Genomic DNA, 19,086 nt, shown 5'->3' on the forward strand with positions numbered 1-19,086 from the left:
CCCGTTGGTGGAGAAATAAAAGTCATCTTCGTGACGGCGTCATCCGCTACTGACACACTTTATCGAACGGTTGGGCAGGAGGGCACGAGAAAGGTGAGGACACGAAGAAACCAAAACGACACGTAGGAGTTTTACATCAGGTCTCAAAATAAGCACTGAACTCACAGACACAACTGACGCAACGTTTTGCAATAATGCGTGACCGGGCGCGAGACCGGGTGGTATTGCCTTAGATGCTGAGTCGTACGTTCTGGCAAATGGCTTCTTAGCATGTGGCTTAATAAACTTTCAGAAAATATGGGAGTTTTTAATCGACAAAAGAGAACGTGAGTGTATTATTTTTCTTTTGTCTGAGCTTATCTTCTGTCTTCTTATTCTTGGCAGAAAACGATCTCTAATGCACCAGTGGCATGTCAGTATGTATATAATCTTACTGGAGCTAATTGTGGGTCGTCGCATCCGGGATGGAAAAGATCTTTCTACGAAAGAACACAATCGAGTAGAGAATCGAACAAAGAACCTCTCTTGCGAGAACCTGCGCGCTTACCATTAGACCACCCAGTAACCGATCGCAGTTAGCAGTGTTGAAACAGTTTTATGTCATTTCACAATTCGCATGACTCACTTATAATGTCACATGATCCTCGGTGCATGACGTACACTCTTCCAGCAACAGCAAAAACCCCGATATCCAACAATAACCTACAAAAAATACCAAACCCGGTAATCATTAATTACTGCCCATCACACCCATCAGACCAACACCTCACGCCTTATTACACAATTCAGGCACAATAAATGGATTTTTTTTTATTCAGCACTACCCATCGGAACCTGCAATTATAATGCCAAATTTTTGCCAAATATTTCACACCCCATTCAACAGCTTTTTCTTTCCATTTCCCTTACCAGTTATAACGTGGAAGGTAATACATAATAAGAAAAAAGCACAACATCAAAACCCCAGCCGCCCGGTTTTATTTCGCTTGTGCTCTGAAAGTAAAGCATGAAGGCGATCGTCACTTGTAATCGATCCTCAAAAACTCACATTCAAGTCGATCCAGCCGGTAGCAACAACAGCTGCTACTTGTTGCGTTACCGTGGAGCCTTTGTTTGGGTCGAACATCTCGTGGGCTTCCTGCGCTGGGCGACGTCATGCCTGCTGGAATGCAAGGAATGTGGCACGCAAATCACTCGCAAGCTCTCTCATCCCAAGATGCCATCTTCGAAAGGGCAGGGTTTTTGTTTCGCAATTTTTTGCATTTTATTTCCCCGACGAGAACGCATTAGAACACTAAGAAACAAGTGCTAGCGGGTAACAGAGAGATTTAAGCTCCAGATTCCAACCAAGTTCGAACAAATGTGTGGGAAACCCCAAACAGAAGTAAAACAAAAACAGTCGTCTGGGTTGATAAAGTTTTTTGTGCTCTCTTTCTCTCTCTCGTGCGACTTAAAGTCTGCAATGACAGTCTTTTAATATTATCGTTCCAGATATTCGCCAGACATTCGACACGCAGATGCGCGGGGGACTCACACACCTTGTGTTTAGCCTTGTTCGCGAGATCGTGTCAACAACGCATCGTTATAATATTCCAGCCCGAGGGGATTAACGACCGAGAAAGAAAGGAACTCCACAGCTGTTTTTTTGTTGAAGAACGTATTCCTTCAACTACATCACATCATTTACATTTTATAGCAGACTGTAAACTGTGAGTGGAATTATTGCAAACATCACTACTTCTCTCCAGCTCCGAACCGAAGAAGCCTGGTAATGGTTCTTCATCCTCAAACGTGAAAAAAACCGTTCGAAAAAAGCGCCAAGCTTCACCATCCAATTTTATTTTATTTTTATTTTTCGACACTGTCCACTTTCTCCACCTTATGCCCTGCCCAAGCCGCCAGCCTTCACTTGCCAACCGTAACACACGAACACACAGACAGACAGGCCCACACACATGTGTGCAACACAAACCAAAAAAAACAAGCATTCCACGGTGCGTTGGATAAAAAGCTTAACTTTCCATTTTCATTTCCAAACGATGCGCATCGGGTCGAACTATGTTTAGTTTAGTTCGCCACTCTTCTTCGTCTTTTTCGCTTGGCCGTTTTCTCAGTCTCGTCGGCATTTTGGTGAAGGTTGTACAAGCCTCGCAGCACCCAGCAAAGAGCATGGGCCAACCTGAAGCGGACACAGGATGTGGAATGTTCACCTTCGCTCCCGGTGCGCGCGTTCGATCGCGCCCCGCGTTATGCATTCCACGGTGTAAATTAGTCCGGAATTCCGGAATCTAAAGATGTTTAACACTGAGATGCTATAAAGTGTTGTTTGTTTGGGGAATTTCGAATTTTGGGAGCTCTACAATAATGCATTAGATACATTCATTTTCCTTTGAAGTAATCTCTTAAATGAAGCTGAAGTCAACGAAGAACTCTGATGTAGAACCTAAGTCATTATGACCTGAACTGTTGAACTAATACCATTGTGTGAGTATTTATCAATAACTCACAGCCGTTAAGAGTGTAGAGATGTTGAAAAAGGAAGAAGTATATGTCATCTCCAAAGCGATAATGTTCCAAACAAATCCTCCAATATATCCCTGACGCCATTCTTCACAAAGGACCCGTAGCAATTAACCGCCAAGAGCCTGCCAAGTCATCAGCAAACCGCTCTAATAGACGTTGCGCGTGCGCTCTAGTGTTAAAAATAACATTCTGCAACCCTTCGATCGATACACACTTTCCCGTACGATCAACCCAGGAGAAACTGGTTTTGCTCCGGGTTCGCGTCCAGCTTTCCCTCCCCCTGTTCGACGCTCCTTTACACGTTCCCGGGGTCTAGGTCTTGGGTAACATCTGCTCACTGCAAATATTCCCAATACGTTCCCTTCCTTCCGTCACGACACGGATGGGTGGCTCTCGGCTAGGGTCAATTCCTGGTACAGGAACAACACCAACTCCTATCACCCACCTTCGGCCATTGACATTAACAGTGCTCGATGCTGCTATGGCTACCATATGCCCTAGGGACCGCAAACAAAGCGCAAAACGGGTAATGCAGATTTTGCTGCAGCCTGTCCAAATCGATCACGATCGTGGCACACGGTGGCTTGCGTGGGTCACGTCGAAGCTGCCGCCAGTAGCAACGGCCACTCCGTTACTAAAAGGCTTCGCAGCACGGAGCGCCTTGAACGCAGAACGGAACAGAAACGGGAGCGTAAACTAGCCCTGTCATTAGAAGGGATTTGGAATGACAAATCGAATGAAATCGGGTTTGTTTCTTTTGCCGTCTGTTCACTTCTTCCTGTCGGGCTGCCGGGCTGACCCTGATGTTATCTAAAGAATTCATTCAACTCTCCACCTCAAACCCATCGCATCTTTGTATCTTGGGTGTGTGTGTGTGTTGGTCAGCATCCACGTTTTAATAATAGTCCACCAGACGGGCGTGAGGCCGCGTTCCGAAAGTAGAGTTCGGTCCACCCGAGTTCCATTAGTCTCTTCCGGCGCAGGTAAGGGGGGAAAAGTACGGTTGCAGACAAACCAAAACCAAGGAAGCAATATGCCATCGGACATCGGCAGCATGATAGATGGAAGGGAAATTGTATCTCGCAGCGGACGGCACTACCCAGCAAACGGAGCGGAAAACGAACCACAAAAACGACCGTATCGAGCGAAAATCGCCCGTAAACCTAAAACGCTTAGATGAACGGTTTGTTCTACCGCATGTATAGAGCATCGTTTGCTCGTTGTTCTGATCTATTTTCTCCGTATGTGTGTGTGTATGTTTCTCCGTACCAGTTGACCACCCAGGGCAGTGTGGAAGGGACACATCCCTTTTTGAGCTTGGGTCGCTCATTCCCAAAACTCAACCTCACCCGCCAGTGGCACAGACGCAAACGACAGATCGGATATGGTACGCTCCAATCATGATTTCAAGCGATTGGAACATTCCAGAACAGAAAACGAGATGATCTTTCAAATTGCCCGTCCGTATTCTTCTTTCGTGTAGGATCAAGGGCATAAAACATGTTTCGAGTATAAAAGCATGGACAATCGGTGGTCGTACGACAATGGTGAGATGTGCGTCAAAGTCGAGCAGTGCGGTTTGTTGGGTCACGATAAATTATCGTGATAACATCGAGGGATGCATTACGTAATGTGATGATGGGGAAGGGTTTCATTTCATCGTATTCTATTTTTAATGCATTTCTAAATAATTCAATCAGTGCAATCATATACAGAGATTTAGATTTACACTGGAGTTCTTTGGCAAAATGAAGTAATTTGGATATTGCAAGACTTTTTTTATCTTTTTACCGACGACCTTTTAGTAACCTAAATTAAGGTAAAATAGCAAATAGACTTAATTTAAAATAACTAAATGCCTCAAGGGGCGGTCCCGTTCGTCAACTCGAACAACTTCCAGTCCCAGTCGTCAACTCGAACAACTCAATAACATGCCCGTCATGGGTTCAAGCCTAGAATGCACCGTCCCGCCGTAACAAGGATTGACTTATCCGGCTGCGTGATAATGAATTAAATCTCGAAAGTCTGCATAGGCCGGCATGTGCGCGTAGGACGTTACGCCAAATAGAGGAAGAAGAAGAAGAAAAAAAAGAAGAAGAAAAAAAAGAAGAAGAAGAAGAAGAAGAAGAAGAAGAAGAAGAAGAAGAAGAAGAAGAAGAAGAAGAAGAAGAAGAAGAAGAATCAAATAGCCTTACTTTAATTTAATTTAAACTTTAACGATAAAATAAACTCGTATTTAGTTTAAATTCAACAAAAAAAAAAATAATAATAATCTGTATTGTCAATTATAAATACAAAAAAGGATTACTTCAAATCAAAATTCTAACATCAAATAAGAAATTCTAGCACAAATAATCGACATCAAGTAAGATTCTACTAGGGAATAAAATAATATTTTTTTATTATTTTTATTAATATTCAAAATGTTTAAAATATCAAAACAAGAAGGAAAACACAAACAGTATTGTGTGTAGCAAGCATAATACAAGGAAAACATTCATGAACATGATTCTTTCCTATCTTCGTGTCATTGTAGAAAAATGTAAAAATAATATATCAACTTTAATCCCATTTTATCACAAATAGGAATTAAAGTTTGGTTCTGTAAATAATACACATCTTAATTATCTTTCCCCTTATTTTCTCACCAAGATTTGTTTATGATCTTTTGGAAGCTTTAAATAGCATCAACATCAACCTTCAAATAAATCACTTTAAAGGAAAGGCTCAAAATAATCACACAAAATTAAACACTCCCACACACCACAACGCAGGTGGGAAAGGATTACTCTGGCTGCAAAAATCCTACACAAACAAACCACCGCACAGGTGAAAAGAAAGCACGGACGGATGTTCGAAAGCAGATTAACGCATCCGTCTGGCCGCAGCAACCGCACCAAACCACATGGGTTTCCCTCGGCAAGCCCTTTTTAAGAGGTCAGCGCGACAAAAACCCCGCAAACGAAAAAGCACCCGATTCCGATTTGAATCCGATCTCCCCGTGTGTATGTGTGCGAGTGTGTCTGTATGTGAGTGTGTGGTGGTGTGAGCAACTTTCCCAGTAAAAGTGTACACCCAGTTTGCCTTCCCGGGGAAGATTTTGGGAAGCTGCTATTCCCGTATCGCAAAGCCAGCATCTCTACGGGCTATTACTACAACTACCGCCACTACTACTACTACTACTACTTTCCCCTTGCGCGGAACGCTAAAAGCTCCGAATCGGGGTGGTTTTAGAAGGGATCCGTCGCCCGCCAACCCCGGGCGACTGGAAAGCTGGCAACAAGAACGAACAATGAGGTCTCGCGGACAAGCGCGCTCCGTGCGCTAGCGAAAACACGCTGACTCCTCGGTCGGCGCAATCGGGCTCCCCGGCCCGACACACATGATCCGTCGCGGCGATCGAAACTTGTTTTTCGACTGCAAGCACAGTACACACAGACACATGCACCATCAAGGAGGGATTTTTCTTACATCGATTGCTTCGGGAAGGTGGGTTTTACATTTAATTAACGCAACGGGGTAAAAAGACGACTTGTGACAACACTTCTCGGCCCGGCTACACAACTGCCCAAAAAACCAGAACAGAAAGTAGTGTGCCGCTCACACACACACACACACACACACAAAAGCTGTTTTTTGTCGCGGAATCGTTTATGTTGGAGTTTTGCAGTACCAAAAAAAACAACAACAACACCCGAGCCACGCAAACTTGTTTATCGTTTGCGGTTTGCAAAGCATATGATTCAGCATAAATCTAAGCTGTCAAAAAGCGGTCTAGGACTAGGTACGGAGGCCGTCTTGAAGTCTTTTTGCCCACGAGGGAAGGTAGTCGATCACGGTTTGCGTGTGTACAAATAATAGTAGCCATTTATAGGCATATACAAATAAAATTTAATTTTATTGTAATATGTTTTGAAAAAGTTCTCCAATGCTTTTTCATTTAAATAGCCAACCAATAGTTCAATGAATATGCTCTGAACATCAAAGATCTAACTGATCTTACATTTGTAAACGAGCCCATACGTAAATCACACGCACACACACACAAGCACAGCATCTCGCAGCAAGCAAAACGTCTTGGCAAACAACAATTCTTAAAACCGATCTCCGACCGACGAGAAAGCGCAATCGCCTCGTCCGGCCCGAGAGCAGGCCGAGCGCTACCCTTAATAAAAGCTGCCTTTATTTCCATCTTCCGGATTTATGCGCAAGACAAGACAGAGCCCTCCGGGCCGGGGGGATTTTTTTTTTTGTATTTTTGTGTACTCTCCTTTGGTCGGACTGCAAGATTTCACAACACCAACACAACCGACGCACACCGTTCGGAGAGACGGCCAGCATGCGCACGCACACACACACACAGCCAGATGCTGCGCAAGGCATATCGACTTTCCTCCATTTTTGGATATAGCATAGCCGTTTCGTTCTCTTCAATGAGTGGCACACGAAGGCACACCGACAAAACAGACCAACATGAGCTGCAGCATAGGTGTGCTGCTGACGGCGGCGGAATCGTGCTTGGGAAGGTTTTTTTTTGGGAAACTTGACGCCAGTACGATCGCGAAGTAAATTCACTGTCGAAATTAACCCCCCTCACACGATCAGTGTAAGGCGGAACGGTTGTTGATGGGTTGCTGATATCGCAAGACACGTAGATAAGAAAGTTGGCTACTTACTTCTCTTGCAAACGCTGCTACCCACACGGTGGATTGTGTAGTCTTTTCGATCGCTGGATTAAGCTTCACCCTTCCTAACAACAGACACTTCTGGAACATAAGCACACAACAATCATTCGCTTGACAACATTCAACACACTGCACCTGGGAGCCTATGTAACCGTATATACACTCGCTTACATCCACTATTTATTTTTTCCTTCCCTTTCCTTGTCACTACTAACACTGCTGGCACTAAACAGAGTCACCTATCAAAACTCGAAACCGGCGGGATTTAGCGTGTACAGTTAACTCACCAACCACAAAACGCACGAAACGACCTGGCAACGACCCTCGGGGCGAAACCTGTGCAACTGCAACGCTGCATCCGCACCACCAACACCACCACAAGCAGCAAGACCGATCGGCAAGACTCGTCCAAGAACACACCCCACGGTCACACGCGAACTCGTTGCCCGGGATCCGCGGGTCCCAAAGTCGGGGCAACCGCGCAACGACCGCAACGCATGCGGAGACGACGAACCTCTACGACGTTCGAACTCCGCGCCCCGCGTTCCACACTCGGAACAATCCGAGAACAGTCCGCGTGCAGGGAGAATGCTATAGCCACACACCGCGCACAGGTAACGCTTCCGCCGGAGCAGACGCCACGAGACACACAACACGGCAAAGACGCAACGCAAACTGCTCGACTGTCAGTTGGCGAATGGAAGCGAACAAAAGGCGCAGCAGCGGGCCTCTGCTCAACACAAAACGGTCGGTCCGCTCCCTCCCTGTACGGAGGTTTTGCGCTCTCAGCCGTTCACTCTCTTTGGCCGTGCGAGCGGACAAGGCATCGGGCAAAACGGTACGTCGAGCCCTCAATGCCTGGGGCCGTAGCACGGCTGGGTGCTTGTGGCCTGCATTCCACGGGAGAATCTACGATCACGGCGACGATCGCGAGAGCGTTCCATGTGGCGGGGTTGAAACCAGATGCAGAAGCTTTCCGCGTAAGGGGGTTGGCCGGGCTTGCTGGTATTGGTGTAAGACGACGGCCCAGACCAGACCGATCGATTTCGTGTTTGGTGAGAACGCGAAAGTAAGGTCCTGCTGTTTTAGGAAACGGGGTTGAGGCGTGTACGGAGAATGGGGAAATTAACTGTGGCAAATGCTGTTGTGCCTTCTCATGTTCGACAAACATAACGAGCAAAACGCACCAAACACATCTGGAAGAATGGGAGTTAAAGGAAAACATGCAAAGGGTGTTTAGTAAGGATCCAGAGCGCCACCATTAAGCAGCGCTGCATGCTATACTTGGCATTTTATTGGGAGGATTGTTGCTATCGAGATTGTACAAAATGTTCTTCACTTTCAATAATAACAATCAAACCAAACAAAAAAGTTGAATTGTAATAAACCCATATTTAGAAGCTTTTATATAAAAAAATACAATATGTTCTCGATTTATGTGATTCTTCTCGGATTATACCCGCAACTCCAAAGATACGCAGTTTTCTAAATTTGACAGTTCATGTGTCAAATTGGTACAATTTGTACTGATAATAAACAAATTATATAACAAACAAATAACAAATACATTAGAACGTCGATTATTCTGGCAGCTCGGGACCGGACGGTTGATGGTTAAGCGATTTCCACAGATATTAGTCCAAGAAATGGCAAGTTCATATAATATTTTTAAATTTCTCTGGTTTTAAAACGCTCGCCACGATTGACCGGTTGTCAAATTCATGCGCACTGTTAAGCCACCTGCCGGATAATCGACGTTCTACTGTAAATTTATCATATTACAGTGGAGCGCCGTTTATCCGGGTACCTTTTATCCGGCTATCCGTTTATCCGTGCTGCTGACAAATTACAGTTCAATGCAAATGGAGACGTTGCGTTCCGAGGAGGATATTTGAAGAAAAAAACGGTTATCAGAGTACGTTGTCATAACAAAAACACAATAATTCATGGCAAATTTCAAATATTCTCATTGAAAAAACTTAAAGTTAATAAAAATTTGTTAACTTGTATCAAAGCATAAGATAAATTTCAATCAAAAATCAAGAATTTATGCTGAAATATATTGTTTGACTCATTATCCGTGTTATTCGCATATCCGGACGAGGTCAAGTCCCGATGGGCCCGGTTAAACGGCGCTCCACTGTAATTATAAAAGAACTCAAATTAAACAAAATAATAATTTATATAATAAACTAAATTTTTAGATATAATCTTGCTGAAAAATGTGATATTCGATGATTTAAGATTCGTGGAAATATAGTAATGCTATTTTCGAGAAATAATTTGGTATAAGTAAGCCCGAACTATAATATTCAGATGCTTGTCAGTATGCCTAAAATAGGTATGCTAAAAAATAAAAGGGTTCTATTTTTCCAAACCGTGTACAGTGGAGCGACGGGTACATTATACGGGTACATTTTATTCGGCTGTCCGTTTATCCGTGCTGTTGAGAAATGACAGTTCAATGCAAAGGTTTCAATGAGTCCCGAAGAGGATATTTGAAAAAAAAGGATTTTCAGAGCACATTGTAATAAAAAAAATGCTATAATTCCGGAATTTGTGATAAAATATATACTTTGACTCATTATCCCTCTTATTCGAGTGTGCGAGCGAGGTCGAGTCGCAAAGAGTCCGGATAAACGGAGCTCCATTGTATTTAAATCGGAAAATATACTCAGATGCAAGATAAATGAGTATCCTCTTTTTCTATTCATCCAAATTTCACACAACACTAATCTGATGTGTGAATCATAGTATTTTGGGCGTGTGAATCTAATTTAAAATAATTATGCTTTTATAACGTCGAAGTTATAATTATGGCATGTATGATGTAATTTGTGTAAAGTATAATTTTTCTTTGTACATTTTTGGTGTGCTGAACAAGCGAATGCTACCGCATGTTCTGCCAAACTACCAAAACCTCTACAACAACATCAATATTCTTCGCGTTATTTTTCGTGGAACATGCGCGTAGTGGAAATGACGCTGAAGTGCGAAAAATATGTTACGTGAAAATATGTACAGTACTGGCAACACGGGAGTTATTTCCAGCATTCAATAATTTTATATGCTAGTTTAAACTTTTATTTCCTTTATACGAGCATTTAAAAATTTGTATATTCTGGGGAAAAGAATATTTGGAGTTCATAATTTGCTTGTACGGATCAATAAATTGATTATTGTGCATGAAAACATTAAAGAAGGCATTCAAATTGACCGTTAAATCTTGTAAAAAAAATAAATTCCTCGTAGTTGAAAGAAACAATAATGAACCCATTTTCAACTGTCTTAAATCTTAGTTTCAGCTGTCTAAAGTTGATGAAAAACTACTTAGCTTAGTTTGGAATATTATACATGTACCATTTTTTTGTATCTAAGGATTTTCAAATGTGACTTTAAAAGACAGTGTGTTCTGTAATGAATAATTGAACTTCCAAATTTTTCAAATCAAAATTTATTTTTGCTGTAAATTAATTTTTTACCTCTTAACTAACAATTTCATATGCTATGGTGAAGGGAATTGACTTTTCATAATAATTGTTTATTGAGGTACAAGCTTTTTTCCTTTTGCCAATTGACCAGACTAATTAGTTCCTCAGAGTTTTGACTTCTACCTTTCATTTTACCTAATACAGGTACTGTGCTTCTCGCGCCCTACCTGCAAGTGATGCCTGCTTACCCGTTGCCAACCGACATTTCAAACCATTTCGCCCCGCCACAGGGGGCGAATTGAACAGCGGCGCATCGGGCGAACAAGAACGGGAGAGAACGCACGTCGTTCCCGCTGCCGCTGTCGCTCTCTCGCAAACAGCAGCGCGTTCTCTTTTCCACGCTCAGCGCTCACCGTTTTTCGGTGCGGAGATTTTTTTTTTCGTTTGTGCTGCTTCTCACACCCGCGAGCAACAAATAGCGCAACGCCACCAACACCACCACCGATCTAGCCTTCTCCCTCTGCCGGTTCCGCACAGATTCCGCGCCCTGCGACCCTATACATTTCCCATTCTTCAACGGGATCTCTGCCCAAAGCGGCCACACATACCCGTCCCGTGTGGTGCCGTCTCCTACCCGCAAACGAATTGTGTTCAAAGCTCCCCCCGTCACGCACACTAACACGCAGCTAACACCAGCAGCGCGGCAGCATTTCGTTCTCTCTCTCCGGCCGAAACCAGTACGCTCTCTGTCTTGCGTGCGCTCTCTCGCTCGCGTACTTTCGAGCGTACATCGCCCTGCACAAGCGAAGGGAGCAAAACGAGCAAGCCAAACGCGTTTTCCCTCTCATGTGTGCTGGTCGTGTAGTGCGCGTCCTGCTTGCTTCTTTGCACACCGTTCGGAACAGTTGCGAACCACTGCGCCGCCATATTAAAGTGAGACAAAAGAACCGTGTGCCACACCGCTTGTCTGTTGTGTGTGCGGTGTTGTGCTGTGTGTTTTGGGATTTTCTACGTGAAACGGACACAATTTCCGGACCCGCCGGAGGACGACGCCGCGCGTACATTTCTGTGTGTGTGATTTGTCTTGGCGGCGACGGACACACGGACGCCCAACTTTCGGCCAAGCCACGGGGGCAGAGTAACAGAAAAAAAGGTACGCGCGTCACGGGAACAACGCTCTCCGAAAGCCCCCCTATACAGGCTCAATCATTGCAGCAGTGTGACTGAGAGGGGGGGCAAATGAGGGCATTTTTCACTACAGTAAAGAAAAAAATCGATCACTTTTCAACGCTTGACGGTGTAATGTGTGATCAAACTATCGAACTATTGGGATGAAATATGTGGTTAAAAGAGTTCCTCCTCCCGCACTTCAGAAAGGGTATTGAGTGGCAGTACTGGTGGAGCTATATTTCGTCACAGATTTTGCCCCATTCCGAAACACCTTTCTCTCTCTCTCTCGCTCTCCGTCTCCGTGGAACGCGCGCTGATGCGATGATGCGGCAGCAGAGCAGCCCAGTACGACCAAGCGAGAGAGACGCACTCATACACGTGTGCACACGGGGCAAGTGACGCGCAGCGCGAGACGAGCGAACGGAAAAAGTTGGAATGAAACGGGAACGCTACGCTGGTGTGCGTGTGCGAGCAACATACACCCGTACAAAGCCGCGAGAGAGCGAGTTAGCAAATGGCCGCACGCGCGCGCGACACACACTGTGAGCAGCACAAGCAGCAGCAGCAGCAGCAGTCGCTTAGTGTGAAGATTTGACAGTGTGCTTGAAAAAAAGGGGTTTTTCGGCATTTCAAGTATCATTTAGCCCTTTATTCTGTGTTGAAAATCACAATTTACCGTGCTTTTGCCAGTGTGCTGTTGGGACACGCCTGTGTTTTCGTGTGTAGGTAGGAATGCCCATAAGAGGTGACGCCGTAATACCAAGCCGTGTGTGTGCGTTAGGGGTAGAGAAAGCAGCTAGAAAGCTGCCCATATATACAGATATATTGCCCATGATGGAGCGATGCCGTGCGTGTTTCAAGTGCAGCAGCTCGACGCATTCTGTTTGCCTTGCCGTCGGAAAACGGAACGGCGTGAAAGCATTTTCTGAACTTCCTCTTCCCCGCCCCGCCCAAACACCCAACGGCCACTAAAAACAGCGACCGCAAAAGCGGGACCGTGTTATTATTGTGACGTGTGCGTGTGTGCGGTCACTCTTGTGAAACAACGATTTGGGAAGCGCGCGCGAAACGTTCTACTTTTGTCTCGACTTTCAAAGAAAAAGCACTTTGGCAAAGAAAAGGGAAGGAACGAATACAAACGGAGCGCTGTGTGACAATACAGCGACGGGGACGCCCGACAGAGCGACTGTGTGCGTGTGTGTGTGTGCGTTTGCACGGTCGGAACGAGGCTGTGCCCTGTCTCCTTCCTTGCACACGCACACACCGATGCGCGGGCGCACTTGCTTTGGTGCAGTCTCCTTCGCTCGAACGGATCTTTTTTCTGCTGCCTCTCTGTTTCCAAGTAGACAAAGTAGGCTATAGCGCGGGAGTGATGTGGTGTGGTGCTGCTCACGCGTGCGCCGTCCTTCTTTTACGCACCTCGGGCCGCGTTTTTTTCCTTCTCCCTGGCCCAGTGGTTTTCTTTCTGTGCGGTGGGTGAACGGACGGATGATGGGATGTGCGCTGCATTTTCATCCCCCGATTGTGTGGTATGCGGGGAGTTTACGGGGCTTTTTTTTCGCTCACTCCCTCTCCCTCCCTAATCCACCTTCGCCAAATGCGGTTGGAAAAAGACATCTATCATACTGCACGCACGCTCAACCTGTGCCTTTCCATGTGCTCTCTCCTCCTCTTCCTGTTTTATGAGAGGCAAATTTATTTGGCAGACAAAACATATAAATTGCGATGCTTCTTCCCTTTCTAGGAGCGAGCGGGGGTTGACTGTTAAACGCAAGAAAACGGACCGAAAAAACGTGCGTGCGGTTGTGGTGGATGCGTATGCGGTGTGCGTGCGAGAGGAAAAAAGAATCCATCTCACGCAACAAAACGCGGTGCGATGTTGTACCGCAAACGTCACTGGCGCAGCGGTTGCTCGTTCGCGGTTTATTTACAATTGTTTTTTTTTCTTCTTCTCCCACTGCTGGTTGCTACTGTGTGCGGCGGGTGCATCTTGGTATGCTGTGATGTACCTCACAGAACAAAAATGCATTTTTTGTCTTAGAAGGATATCGTGAAGACATACTTTCAAAGAAACGGCACGAAGTGAGAGGCAATTTGCTCTAAAAAATTGAAGTAACAGAAAAACGCAGATTGGTAAATATTCCAACTTTACATTCACTAAAAATTCACCCTGCGCTATGTGCTCCGCATTGCATTGCACACCCTCTCGAACCGGTGATGATTTCACGGGTAACGGAGGGGGGTCGTACAAGGTGAAATCGTATCCACCACCATCACGAACGAATGAACGTTCTCAAGGTGTTTGCTGCAAGGGATATGCTGCCACTAACGCGCTCCAACCAACTTTCAATTTTTTCGAGAGATCACGAATCACGTTGGTGTGTCCAATGTTTGGCTGGAAAGTAATTCACCCACTACAAACAGACGAAATGTGTGCTAATTACGGGTCGTCACATGAAAAGCGAAGGGTATGGGAAGCTTTGAGACTTGTAAAGACCCCCTATGATAGTAATTCACGTGAAACATGGGATAAGATTAAGATGTTAGAAGTTGTTAGTGTGTTTTCCACAAAAAATGACCTCTTCATTTACCTATTTTCTCTGTTCTTGCCTTATTTTTGCAGACACTTTAATCGTGTGCCGTGAAATTATGCTCACGGGCCCCTCATCATCATCATCATCATCCCTAGCAGCAGTATTTGAAAACAGCCGCCTGTGAGGAAAAACAGTTCGTCGACAGCGCAGCAAGCAACCGGGCGAGGAGCAGTCGTGGGTCGTCGTGGGCCACGCGCAAGCAATGTTCACCGCCAACAACATCCAAACGGCAACGGGCACCCCAATCGGCATCCAGTATCAGACCGCGACCGCCACCGACATCAACAAGGGCACCAAGCTGGAGGGCCAAAAGACGAACCAGCAGGCGCCGGAGTTTTCGACGTTCTACGCTAATGTGAATATGATACAAAAGCTAACGCCAACGTCCCAGGTAAAAAGGGTGGCAGCAGAAACACACAAAACGAAAAACAAAGACGTTTGGCAAATAGCATTTTTCTTCTATACCGTACTCGTCTCGTTTGCTTGCTTGTTGTTGTTCGGAATCCCCCTCCCCCTTTTGTAAAACCGGGGACGATGGCGGCGGCGGCGGCGGAGGCGACGACCGCAAGCGGACACCGTAACTGAACTAATATGATGCATTTTGTTCTCTCTTCTCTCTCTCTCTCTCTCGGTGCCATTTGTAGGCGTTGAGCACCGTTAATCTGGCGCAGCTGTCCGATGACTCCAAAACGGTACAGTACCTGCAGCCGTTCGGGTACGCCAACTGTGCCCTGGTCAACCAGATGCCGATCCCGAACGGCGTCACCGGGATCACGGTCGATGGCAGACAGCTGGTCGTGAACAAACCCATCACGGTAAGCGGTTTTTGCCGCTCGCTTGCAACATAATTCGCTAATGCTTCCCCCGCTCCAAATTTCCAGAACACCATATCCAACATCAGCTTCAAGTGCGATGTGTGCGGTTTGATGTTCAACCATCTCACCCTGCTGAACCATCACAAGCGCACCCACAACCAGGATGGGGAAACGACATCGGATGCCATTACGGTAGTAACGCAAGCGCAGAATTTAGTCCAGGCACAAAATCTCATCTCAGAAACGGGTCAAAACCTTGGTCAGATTCAGATTGTCGCCACGGAAGCGCTCGACCCGGCACCGCAGCAGCAGCAGCTGCAGCACGCCCAGGAGCAGCAACAGCAGCAGCAACAGCAGCAGCAGCAACAGCAAGCCCAAGCGCAAGCTCAAGCTCAAGCGCAACAGCAAGCGCAGCAGCAAGCACAGCAGCAAGCGCAACAGCAAGCGCAGCAGCAGCAGCAACAGCAACAGGTGACAACACACACCACCAAGGCGGACAAATCGCAGAAGTGCATCTCGTGCAACGGGCCCATCCACAGCAACCCGAAGCGAAAGGGCCCGAAGCTGATCCGGTGCGAAACCTGCATCAGCAACGATGGCGCACAGCCTGTCTCGAGAAGTAGTAAGTACTCCGAAGCGGGCAAAAGCGGGTTTTGGTAGCAAAAACCAATTAATTCCCATTTTTCTCCTCCCCACAGCGACCCAAATCTTCGTCGCGCCCGACGGTGACATCAAGTTCGAGATCGGCGAAATCCCGAACGCCTCCAACAGCAACTCGTCGATGGACTCGCTGATGCCGGGACAGATGCATCCGATCAAGGCGGAGCACGCGCTCGTACCGCAGCAGAATGCGCATCCGGTTAAAAAACGTAATTTAGCAACTGTCACAAAATGTAACAAATGTAACGGTTCTGGTGTAATTATAGTTGGAGGCCAGAAGAAGCTGATCCAATCGTCCATGCATCAACAGTGGGTATTCCTTTTTTGTTTGCGCTCGGTTCACGTAACTCTCCCACGCGAGTGGTAGACGCGCGCACACCGCTTTGTAGGGCACCACAATTACTAACACGTCGAGGGGCGGCGGCGCCTTTTTGGTTGCCCGGTTTTTTGCTCTTTTCCCTCTTTTAGGCCGGAAAAACCATTCACCTGCAACACGTGCGGAGGGCGGTTCTCGCGCTACTCCAGCCTCTGGTCGCACAAGAAGCTGCACACGGGCGAAAAGAACTACAAGTGTAACGTGTGCGGTATAGCGTTCGCCAAGGCCGTCTACTTGAAGAACCATATGCGCATCCATACCGGCGAAAAACCGTACAAGTGAGTGAAGGGACGCATTTAAAGAATGATATGGAAGTATTGACGGGGATATTTTGTGCATTTTTCTTTCAAAGGTGCGGCACCTGCGGCATGCAATTCTCCCAGTCGCCCCATCTGAAGAACCACGAGCGAACTCACAGCGGGGAAAAACCATACGTTTGTGAGGTAAGTAGCGCGAAGGGAACGCCAAAATCATGGTAATTCCTATGTGAAGCTTATTAATACTTTGTTTCATCAAACACAGGTCTGTGACAAAGGATTCGCCCGTCACGCAACGCTCTGGAACCATCGGCGCATCCACACCGGCGAAAAACCGTACAAATGTAACCGCTGCCAGTCCGCGTTCAGTCAGGCTGCGCATCTCAAGAATCACGAAAAGGTATGCAATGAATTGAATCATTAGTAAGAGAGCGTCTTGGGACCTCAAATTAACCGATCTCGTTCCTTCCCATTCCTTCCACAGGTGCACTCCGGCTTAAAACCATTCAAGTGTGACATCTGTTCAGCGGCGTTTGCCGATCGGTTCGCGCTGAAGAGGCATCGTGGCATTCACGAGAAATATGGTACGCCACGGTTGCCCTCAATTGAATGCTGACTCCCGGGAATGTCTCCCGCAGAGAAGAGATGTCTAATATTTTCCCCCAATGTTGCTCCCTTCCACAGGTCAAACTACGCCGCTCCATCAGAACCAGCAGCAGCAGCAGCAAACGGCACAAGTCGTCACGCAGCAGGTGGTGCACAAGGAGGAAATTATCGAAATGGAGGAGAAACCGCGCGAGGTGATCATAACCGGAATGTAGAGTGTGTGCAAACACGGGGCAACCGAAATTTCTCGCGCCTTTAAGCGCGTGTGCCGTGAGCGTAAGTTTAAGTTAGTCGCGTAAACAGTGTGAGAGAACGAGAGAGCGAGAGAGTGCATTTTTTTTAGGAGTTTGACCCGATGCAGGAGGTTTAATAGTGAGGTAGAAAAGTTAGTAATACACACTGAACGGGTGCAGTTGCTCTGGTGTGTTTGTAAAAATGCATTACTTATCGATAAGAAAGAAGGGGGGGAGAAGCTCTATATATATTTAGGTGTAGTTGAATTAGGACAGTTGATTGCTCTATGGCGCTGCACTTTGTTAATTTTGTATTCGAGTTTCCTTTTCGTTTATTCACCCTGATGATATCCCCCAACAAAACCATGCACCGTGGATTAAATTTATTACATTTTTCCCTTTTACTAGTACAGTAAGGGATGGTTAAACATTTTGATTATGTAAATTGGCAACTTTTTGTTCAAATTTACACACACACAAGCAGCTTTGCGTTTTTTGTATGTACCATCTACATATTCAATGCCGAATAATAGTCGAAGCATGAAGCGGGCATGCACAAGTTTAACGAAAATGATAGGGCGAACCTTTGTAATTACGGGACGATACGAAGTGCAGAGGAAAGCGAAACACCTATAGATGGTTAGAGCGTATTAACTTAACGACAAACTAAGTATAGGTGCATTTCATTTGCATTAGCCGTTTATTATTATGATTGTAGTAATTAATTTTATGTTTAATTCGTACTCTGCTATCTAAGCGACAAACACCACCTTTAAAAACGCTCGAATTGAACGCAATTCAATTAGCAGCAAACACTTTACCGCTACCGCACACTGTCCGTGGTAAGCCAATGGGTAAATGCGCAGGTGTCACACAGGTCGAGGCCAACCTTCTGACAACGGTTGTGCCAAAAACCATTTACAAAGGAAGCAGATTGGTCCGTTTTATTGCAACGTTGTGTGTGGCCATTATCATAAGCCTACATTATAAGTGTGGAGTGGGTTCTTTCAATGCTCCTTACACAGGAAACACGGGAGAATCATACAACAACACACTCCCCGTTGACCGAATATCGGCACTCCCATGTCCTTTCCCCCCCTCCCTAATGCCAGTGTAAAATTCTCCCGACTGCGATGCTCTTTTAGTGTATTGAGTAAAAAAACGATTTTTGGGAAAGGAAAGTTTAACCCAGTAAAGGCTTCCTAAAGCTAACTCCGCGGAAAACGAACGGGAACTGAAAAAAAGAGATGTTTCTTTACCGTCTTTGGTCGTTAGCCATTAGATTGCACTGCTCTCGATGGAGCAGCATCGATTAAAAGAAGCATCTACCTGTAAATAGACACTTTTAAATGTTACAATTCAAATCGTCATATGCATGCGGCCTTTACCGGGCGGCGCACCATTACATTCTAATTATCACCGTTGTAAAAAAAGAACAGTATAAAGTACAGCTCACACATGATCCACACAAATACGCCGGTTATATCAAGCCGGATGGAGAAGAAAGGTAGAATTTAATTTCAACATTGATTAATGAAGAAAAAGGAAAACACACACTGAGAAGTTCTGAATACATGCGCGATTACGGAAAATAAATAATTTAAAGAACATTGAAAGTAGTTAATAAACTGTAAAGGTAATTTTTATCGTTTAATTTGAAGTTGAAGCTTATCATTTTCGTCCCAAGGATTTGTTTGAAACTCGCTAAAATAAAATTAGAATTTTACGACGAACCG

The 19,086-nt window shown here is 45.7% G+C and overlaps 2 protein-coding genes across 8 annotated transcripts in view; one reads left to right on the plus strand and one right to left on the minus strand.

Moving 5' to 3' along the window:
- LOC120900840 overlaps nucleotides 1-7,915 on the minus strand; it is a 40,335-nt gene extending 32,420 nt beyond the window's left edge. Inside the window, exon 1 of the mRNA XM_040308344.1 lies at nucleotides 7,200-7,915. The gene's annotated coding sequence lies outside the window, so the exon portion shown is untranslated. The remainder of the gene's footprint in view (nucleotides 1-7,199) is intronic.
- A 3,540-nt stretch (nucleotides 7,916-11,455) lies between these two features.
- Nucleotides 11,456-19,004, plus strand: LOC120900516 (zinc finger protein 184). 7 transcript variants are annotated; one of them, XM_040307616.1, is made up of 11 exons: nucleotides 11,456-11,792; nucleotides 14,433-14,794; nucleotides 15,048-15,218; nucleotides 15,285-15,840; nucleotides 15,917-16,087; nucleotides 16,145-16,187; nucleotides 16,347-16,532; nucleotides 16,607-16,697; nucleotides 16,777-16,911; nucleotides 16,996-17,095; nucleotides 17,196-19,004. In XM_040307616.1, exons 2-11 carry the CDS (start codon nucleotides 14,606-14,608, stop codon nucleotides 17,330-17,332), a joined length of 1,779 nt encoding a protein of 592 aa, XP_040163550.1. In that variant the 5' UTR covers nucleotides 11,456-11,792; nucleotides 14,433-14,605; the 3' UTR covers nucleotides 17,333-19,004. The 7 variants fall into 7 exon arrangements, with proteins under 7 accessions (XP_040163550.1, XP_040163551.1, XP_040163544.1 ...); XM_040307617.1 differs by having other exon boundaries at nucleotides 15,285-15,410; nucleotides 15,483-15,840; nucleotides 15,917-16,187; XM_040307610.1 differs by having other exon boundaries at nucleotides 15,917-16,187.
- The last annotated feature ends 82 nt before the right edge of the window (nucleotides 19,005-19,086 follow it).

The sequence above is a fragment of the Anopheles arabiensis genome, chromosome 3 (assembly GCF_016920715.1).
Source record: "Anopheles arabiensis isolate DONGOLA chromosome 3, AaraD3, whole genome shotgun sequence".
NCBI classification, from domain to species: Eukaryota; Metazoa; Arthropoda; class Insecta; order Diptera; family Culicidae; genus Anopheles; species Anopheles arabiensis.

Bases quoted from the DNA above. Each gene is read 5' to 3' on its own strand.
- LOC120900516 (XM_040307610.1), top strand. From the start codon at position 14,606: ATGTTCACCGCCAACAACATCCAAACGGCAACGGGCACCCCAATCGGC. The intron at 16,188-16,346 runs GTGGGTATTCCT...TCCCTCTTTTAG, and splicing joins CAATCGTCCATGCATCAACA to GCCGGAAAAACCATTCACCT. The intron at 16,698-16,776 runs GTAAGTAGCGCG...CATCAAACACAG, and splicing joins AAAAACCATACGTTTGTGAG to GTCTGTGACAAAGGATTCGC.